Here is an 8365-nt window from a genome sequence, read left to right on the forward strand (position 1 = left end):
GCCCCCATGGTGGTTTGACACGGAAAGGCAGCAGAAATAAGGATAGAAGGATAGTTAAAGGGGTTAATGAGAATGTTACAATGATTGGTTATCACGGCCCTATCACGAGATCTAGGGCCTGGATCCAGGCGTCGGTTTATTTATAACTGCTTTTCCCATTGATTGACTTTGTGCCCTGAGGATGTCGGAAGGATCCGACAAAAGCTTGGCCCCCTATGATTGTATGCTTTTAAAAGTTTGTAAGGTTTTTACTAAACTTTTAACTGTCTTATATTCTCCTGGTGCTCGCATTTTTATTTTGTACCATGGATATTCCCAGGAGGAATGTAACAAAATCTAAAATTTTAATGGGCCAAGCTTTCGTCAGAACCCTCTGACATCATCAGGGCCTTAAAACAGCAGTCTGGAAGAAGCCTTTATATAGCGCCAGCAGCCTGCATCCGGCTCCTGCTGCACGTTAACGGACCCAGCTGTTCCTGCCCTATCACGATCCAGCGATCTCGCCGGAATAAGGAACAGGACCCCGACAGGGAATGGTGAGGGCTTGGCGTGTGGTATACGGCAACGGCACCCCCCTCCCCCCTCCTCCCCCCTCCCCCTGGGGGTTGTACTTGCACACCCCACAGGTCGACAACTGCCCTGACGAACTTCCTCAGCTGATAAGCCAGACGGGCATGGCATGGCAGCCCGCATTCGTTGGAGAAGGGAACGAGACCCCCTGCAGAGGGAGTGTAAAAACGCCCAGAGACGTGAGGAACGGAGGACCGCGGACGAGCAGGAAGCGCCTGGGGTGGAGAGGAACGGGGAGTTGATGGATTGCTGGGAAAACAAGGAGTGGATGGAAGTAGGACTGGGGGCGTGCCGTTGGGACCAGCGTAGCCATCGTAATGCCGGACCAATTAAATTCCGACAAAGGAGCAGCAACACCGAGACACGGGGGGTGGATTGTTTGGACATTGCACACAGACGGGTTGCTTCTGGGAGAGGGGATCAGGATGAAGGAGGGGGGGAAGATGGAGGGCGGATGGAGGGAACCCCCGTGGAGGGGATAGAAGTGTTACACCTGAACTGTGGAGTAAGGGGAGGAAGGAAGAGACGAACTCATGCATTGCAGATAGATGAAATGGAGGGGGGGGGTCCCCCTACTCGGAAGGTGAGTGCGGGGAATACCCGTGATAGGAAGCGCAAGACATTTAAAGAGATCTCCCATGCGGATCTCCCTTACCCGTGATACGGCAGGAACAGCTGGGTCCGTTAACGCGCAGCAGGAGCTGGATGCAGGCTGCTGCCGCTATATAAAGGCTTCTTCCAGACTGCTGTTTTAAGGCCCTGATGATGTCAGAGGGTTCTGACGAAAGCTTGGCCCATCAAAATTTTAGATTTTGTTACATTCCTCTTGGTGCTCGGTTTTATTGGCTTTTTTATCATGACTATACCCAAGAGTCGGATTTTTAGTGTAATTAGCTTTTATATATATATATATATATATATATATATATATATATATATATATATATATATATATATATATATATATATATATATATATATATATATTTTCAAAATTTGGAATGCTAACAAAGAATTAAGGGAGTACTGAGATAGCTATTTCTAACCTTATTTGGTTTTCATCAGTCAGACATACCCTTCCGAGATTCGAACCTGGGCTTCTCTCTCTCCCATATTTAGGCTGACAGGGTGTTCAAAAAGCACTCATATATATATATATGATAAAAGCTTATAAATATAAATGAGCACCAGGAAAACAAAACCCTTTAAAATTTTTAAAAAGGTTTTAATAAATAAATAATGACCCAAGCTTTCGCCGGCTTTTCTGCTGGCATCTTCAGGGATCCGTGTCAGTCAATGGGAGGGCACTCCTTATATTACAGCCGCCTTTGCACCCGGTCCATAGGTGCTGTCGCGATGTTCCACCGGCCAATCACCGCTCCAATTCCATTCTCATTTCAATGAGTTGATCTACCTGGACCTTGCCTGCTTCACACGATCGTTCCACACCCATTCTCTGTTTCCTGCCTATTTCTTATTCAATACGCACACCTCCCCTTTTTCTCGGTCTTCCCCCTTTTTCTTTTTCTTCTCTCTCATGCCATAGACCCCCACCCCCCCCTCTCTCTCTCCATCGGGGTTTGGTATTTCTGTAAAGCAGCTGTGCGCGAGCGGGTAATCGGCCCTACAAAGGGACATTGTTGTGCTTTTACTTCTCTTTCCCTAATCTCCTCCTCCTTCCCGCTGTCCACCTCCCCCATCCCATCAGGTGGCCGCTGTACTCTACCTACCTGGTCTTTCTTCCCCCCCTCTTGTCCAGACATCCTATCTACCCTCTCTATCTCTCCCCTCTCCTCAATCCACACTCCTCCGTCTGCTCGCCGGGTGGTCAATCCCAGCTCACTCTCCTCCCCCTTACCCCCCCGGGGGCACGTACATGCACATACATCATTTACACTGCGCTCCCACTTATCCTGCCACCGTGCCTCTCTCTTCCTGCATTCCCCCCACTTCCCTCTCGTATCTTTCGTCTCTCTCATACCTTTCACTCCCCCCCACCTTCACTCTCACCCCCATTCACGCCATTTATGTTACCCTCTTGCTTGTCCTGTCGCCGTGCCTCTCTTTTCGCACATTTCTCCCCCTTCCCTCTCATGGCCTTCATTCCCCCCCATTCTCACTTTCACACCCGTTCGTGCCACTCACCCTACACTCCCACTCCTGCCATCGTGCCTCTCGTCCTGCATTCCCCCTTTTTACTCGTGCCTTTCACCCACCCCCCACCCTCTCTCACACCCATTCGCGCCATTTGCATGGCACTCCCACCCCTTCCACCACCGTATCTCTCTCTTCCTAAAATCCCCCCCCTTTTCTCTCATACCCTTCACCCACCCTCCACTCTCACTTTCACACCCGTCTGTGCCATTTACACTGTGCCATTTACACTGCCATTTACACAGTGTAAATGTGTATATACTCGAGTATAAGTCGACCCGAATATAAGCCGAGGGACCTATTTTTCCTCAAAGAACTGGGAAAAAATGGTGACTCGCGTATAAGCCGAGGGGGCATTTTTCAACACACACATTTTTCCGACCGGGCGGGCGGGCGAGAGAGGCGGGCAGAAAAAAAGGGGGGGGGAAATCCACACATGCTCGCGCAGGGAAAGGGGGAAACGGGTGGGCCGGCCGGCTCCCCTCTCCTCTTTGTGTGTGTGTGTGTTTGTGTGTGTCTCTCTCTCTCTCTCAATCCTCCCCCACCCCAAAAGCGGGGAGGGGGCGACCTTGCAAAAGGGAGGGGGCTTCTCCCGGTTGCGGAGAAGGCTGGAGGTGCGCCTTTCTCGGCCAGCCCGGGTAAATTCGGCCGTATTCTTCAATACGGGCTGGCCCCAGCAGTTCCGGCTGGTTGCCGGCAGTTGGCTATTCCTCCCTGGCCGCCTCAGCCTCCCTAGCCCTGTTGGTGAGCGCCCGGCAGGGCGCAGCGTCGCCAGGCCTCCCCCCTTCGCGCGAGGCGTCTGGCGTTCCCCCTCGCGCTTGGCTGCAGTGGCCCGGGGTATTCCGTCCCGGCCTTGACACGCAGCGCCACAGGGAANGCCGCCAGGCAAGCAGGCGGAGCGCAGCGCCAGGGGAGGGGGAGCGAGCGGCGAGCCGCCGTGGCTTGCCTGGCGGCGGTGGCGGCAGCACCAGCGGCTGCTTCGAGGCGCTGACTCGAGTATAAGCCGAGGGGGGCATTTTTCAGCCCCCAAAATGGGCTGAAAAACTCGGCTTATACTCGAGTATATACGGTATATATATATATATATATATATATATATATATATATATATATATATATATATATATATATATTTGTTTTTCTGACAAAGAGTTAAAGAATTAAATTGGGAGACTAAGATGGCCATTTCGAGCTCGTTCTGCTCTCTTCAGTTAGCCACACCCTTTATGGGATTCGACCCTGGGCAGTTTACATACTAGGCAGTGATTTAACCACCAAGCCACAGGCTTTCCTCCCCTCTTTGCCAGCCGAGTCAAGGGAGTATATACAGGACGTTTTTCAGACAGACCGGTCTGACTGATTACACCTTGACATTTTAACTGCTATACTGCAGTTAATTCTTTAACTCTTTGTCAGAAAAAGATAAAAAAAAAATGGATTTAAAATGTTTCACAGTTGCGACTTGAGCCTGCTTAACGCCCCTAGTTGGGGGGCTGCAAGGCAAAAGATATTGTAAAAAGTAAAACTGCAATATATCAGTTAAAATGTCAAGGTGTAATCAATCAGACCGGTCTGTCTGAAAAACTTCCTGTATGTATGTATGTATGTATGTATGTATGTATGTATGTATGTATGTATGTATGTATGTATGTGTATATATATATATATATATTTGAGAAAAATAGTTGAACACCGGGATAAATATAAAAACAACTGTTTAATAAACTAACAATTGTTTAATAAATTTAGCTTTCAACATGAATATACCCGGGATTCACACTTTTAGTATAATTAGAGAATAGTATACACACACACACACAGAGTATATTACAGTATAACATATGCCTCCTAATTTGGACAACATCATTCCTGGTATAAGATAGTAGCATACAGCTAATCCATACAGAGAGTAGCATAGCACACTGGCAGCAGGGCTCTCTGCCTAAGCAGCTTTGCACTTTTCTAGAACAAAGAAACAAATAAATTATCTATTTCAGTTTTTGCCCTGTCTCAGATGCTAAAACCACTTGGGTAATCTTGAGCTAATCACTTGCACTTACCCCTAAAAAGGCAATGGCAAACTGCTTCTGAAAACATTGTCAAAAAACCTGCATAGACCAGTTGCCAGAAGTCAAAACTGACTTGAAAGCATTCATAAATAAACAAATAAATGTATCTACATCAATATGTTATGTAGAGTTCACTATATAAAAACTATAGCAACACTGGAATCAAAGTAATGTTCATGAGCTAATAAAGCTATAAACACAGTAATTTAATACTCTAGCATGTATATGTAACAAAACAATAAAACAATTATCAAATGCTTTGTGAGATTTTATGAGGAAACTGCCTGGAACAATTCTATCTGGATTTCATAAAATTGCAGAGTCACTCAGTTCTCAATGCATGTTTGCTGGGCATCAGAGTTGGTAAGAGCTTACTTCTGAGTGTGACAGAGTAGTGTAATGGTGAGACAATTAAAACAATCATGGTCATATTATTCCTTGGTGAAGCATTTCTCAAAGCCCCAATGCTCACCAGCAGTGAGTAAAGAAACTATCTCTAGAAAGATTAATTATTCTGATCAAATAGTGAGGCAAAAGGGGCTATCAATATGGTTGCACCTGAGCAAAAATCTGATTTTTTGAAGCAAGTTGGATAACAGATGGAGCACTTGTAAGAATTACTAGTGTAAGGCTTACTATGTGGATGACCGAATACACGCCAAAATACATTGCTACTTTTTCGCAATGAGCAGCAAAAAAACATTTACTTTGCAGAGCCTGCTGCTTCATCAATTATTGTCAGTAATTACCTAATTGGCATTTGGATTGAAGCAAGTGGCAAGTTCCATTGCTCCAACATTCAGAGAGGATCATCTGACACTACCATAATTTCAGTGCTGTGAGGTACACAATAAATGTAAATGTTGTAATTTTCCATTTCTGTTAAAGGAATAGGCATATAGAGGCACTTAGCTAAGATACTTTTAGGAAAGGAGATATAATAAGCTGAAGGAATAGAGAGGAATTATATATACTGACTTAAAGGATACTTTTAGAATAGTGTACACTATTGTAGAATAGCATATAGCTTCTGAATAACATATTATTCATTTTATATAAGGCTTATTCTTTATAAAAACTGCTTAGAGTTAGTATTTTAAAGTATAACTATGAACCAAAGTGCGGCCATGTTTAACCGAAGCATGAATTCTGTTACACACAGACGTTCTTATAGATAAACAAGGAAAGAAGACAAATCTTTTATAATTGCAATTATCCAGTTTGGGTAACAGTTCACCTTGTAGATAAAGCTATACCCTTAGTTAGCAGGATGTTACAAATCATGCCATGGAAAAGGGAGTGAAAATAAGACAGGAACAAAAGTGGGCTTTTTGATCTAATAATTGGAGGGCTTGGTAATTGTAATGATTGCTAGGTGGTCGGAAAGCATGTGACCGGATGGGCCTATCAACTGGGCTCACTTTGGAAGGATGTGGCATGATGCACAGGACGGTATAAAAACCTATGCAAAAATTGATTCAAGTGTGGACTCTGGGATTTGCCATTACCAAGAGTTCCACCGCTTTTGCAAAAGCTTTAATAAAACTTGTTTTGTTTTCCAACACCCTTGGAGTTGAATTTTTATTCCTCACAGTGCCAAGCAGAGATTTTCAACAACTTCTTAATGTATGAAGAGATGTTATACTTTTACCGTTTTTATTCAAATTTTTATAGCTGCCCAAAGCTTTTATCATTTTATAATTCATGTACCACCTTTCAGACTGAGGCTGTTAATACATTTCATAAACAAATAAGATAGTTTTGCTATTTGCATTCTCCCCCACCCTCCAAAACTAAACATGTTTTGCTACCTATATCAGCAGATTTTATCTGTCCTCCACCATGGATTTGATTCAGGAGATGATATAGTAGTTTCCAGAATGTTAAACTCTGTTAAAAATAGAGAACGAATTGTTTAATTCATAAAATATCACCAGATATTGTTGTTGTTTTTTTAAAATATAGTATTTAACATTTAAGTACCTTTTATGGCTGCCCAATTGATTGCCATTGAAAGTGCAGATTATCCAATTGAATATTAAATAGAATAAGGATATTTCAACTGCAGAATCGTTCAAAGTAATGATTTTGAAGAATATTGTAGCTAAATTCAGATATAATTTTCATATTTCAATGTATCAACAAATGTGGATTTAATATCTATATAATAGGGAGACACGTGCATTCTGGGGTATAAACATAATTGAATATAATTGTGATTATAATTTTTAAACCTCATTAACTGTTTATAGTGATGGAATGTTTTTTGTATTCTATCAAAATTTTGCATTTGTTTTATCCTTTTTTGGTTCTCTCTATTCACCTAAGCGTTACCAAATTTCTCTTAAAAAGATTAGCAGCAGCTGACAAAATAAATTAGTAGACTGGAGCTTCGTTTTAAAAACTTGAGCCCCTCAGCAAGCATGGTTATAATATCTCCGTGGAACACGTAAAAGCAACTCTGCAGTCGGAGACTCAGAAAGAAGGAAGTGAGACTGTTTCCTAGGATACATTCCCCTGAACCGAAGAAAGCCCTTTTCATCGAAAAAACATCATTTTTTTTCATTTTTCGGCTGAAAAGCTGCGTTGCGCAAACCAGACGCTTTTCCTAGTCCATCCGACCAACCCCGCCTCCCTTCGGCGAGAGGGCCACTAATCAAAGGCAGCTGTTACCCTACGACGGCGTCTCTCAGTCTCAGCCGCTTTAAGATGTCTGGACTTCAACTCCCAGAATTCCCCAGCCCTCACATCTTAAAAGTAGCTGTGGTTGAGAAATTGCCTTACACCGTTGAGGTCTAGTCTCGTTTTTTAAGCTGCCTAGTATGTCTCGAACAAACACTGCCGGCCAACATAAATTCGTGCTCAGTGCCTGAACATACCACCCAGTTAGGATGAAAGCGGCCAGGGGCATGTACAGAATCGCTTCCCCTTTCCCCTACCCACCACCTGAGGTTGATCGAACTTGGCTTGCCGGAAAGTCTCTGGAGAAACGTGCGAGCCAGGCAGGCTCAGGCTCAGCGCTGCAATAGCTGCCGGTAGGTAAGCGGATGCCGATCGTTGGCAATTCATTATCTTTATGGACTTATTCCTGCGCCTCTCTCTCAAAAGCGGCACGAAGTTACGGAGCTTGACAGGAAGTAAGCGTCAAGTACGCATGCACAACAGTGAATCTGAAGCTCAGTCGCTTCCCTATGCCCTCACCACTCCCTCTTTACCATAGAGAAAAAAGAGAGAAGTAAGCGTAACCTGTCAGATTTCCTAATAAATTCTGAGATTCGACATTTTTAAAAAGTGGTCTGTGATCTCTTTTGGGAATTATTGAAGAGTCGTACGTTAAAGAAAAGCTGTGATTGCTTAGCAGACATCGAACGGGCAGTCACCCCGAAACTAACAAGAACACTTTCTTTTTCTACCTCAAATTTTATTTCGAATATTTTAATCATTTAAGATTTGCAACATTCAAAAATTAGATCACGTTGAAAACAACCTGTTAGCTGCATATTGCAAATGATATTTTTTGGGACACCGGGGCAAGGACGAGGATTTTTGAGGAATCCGTATATTCGAATTTC

The 8365-nt window shown here is 43.8% G+C and overlaps 1 protein-coding gene across 1 annotated transcript in view; it reads right to left on the minus strand.

Moving 5' to 3' along the window:
• Positions 1–7957, minus strand: part of TEDC1 (tubulin epsilon and delta complex 1) — a 66039-nt gene extending 58082 nt beyond the window's left edge. The window contains exons 1-2 of the mRNA XM_015821664.1: positions 7737–7957; positions 6605–6683 (exon numbers count right to left, since the gene is read on the minus strand). Coding sequence (XP_015677150.1) covers positions 6605–6683; positions 7737–7862 — 205 coding nt within the window. The 5' untranslated portion in view covers positions 7863–7957. The remainder of the gene's footprint in view (positions 1–6604; positions 6684–7736) is intronic.
• Positions 7958–8365: the final 408 nt, after the last annotated feature.

Source organism: Protobothrops mucrosquamatus, unplaced genomic scaffold (genome assembly GCF_001527695.2).
Source record: "Protobothrops mucrosquamatus isolate PMUCROS unplaced genomic scaffold, P.Mucros_1.0 scaffold1378, whole genome shotgun sequence".
In the NCBI taxonomy this organism is placed as follows: Eukaryota; Metazoa; Chordata; class Lepidosauria; order Squamata; family Viperidae; genus Protobothrops; species Protobothrops mucrosquamatus.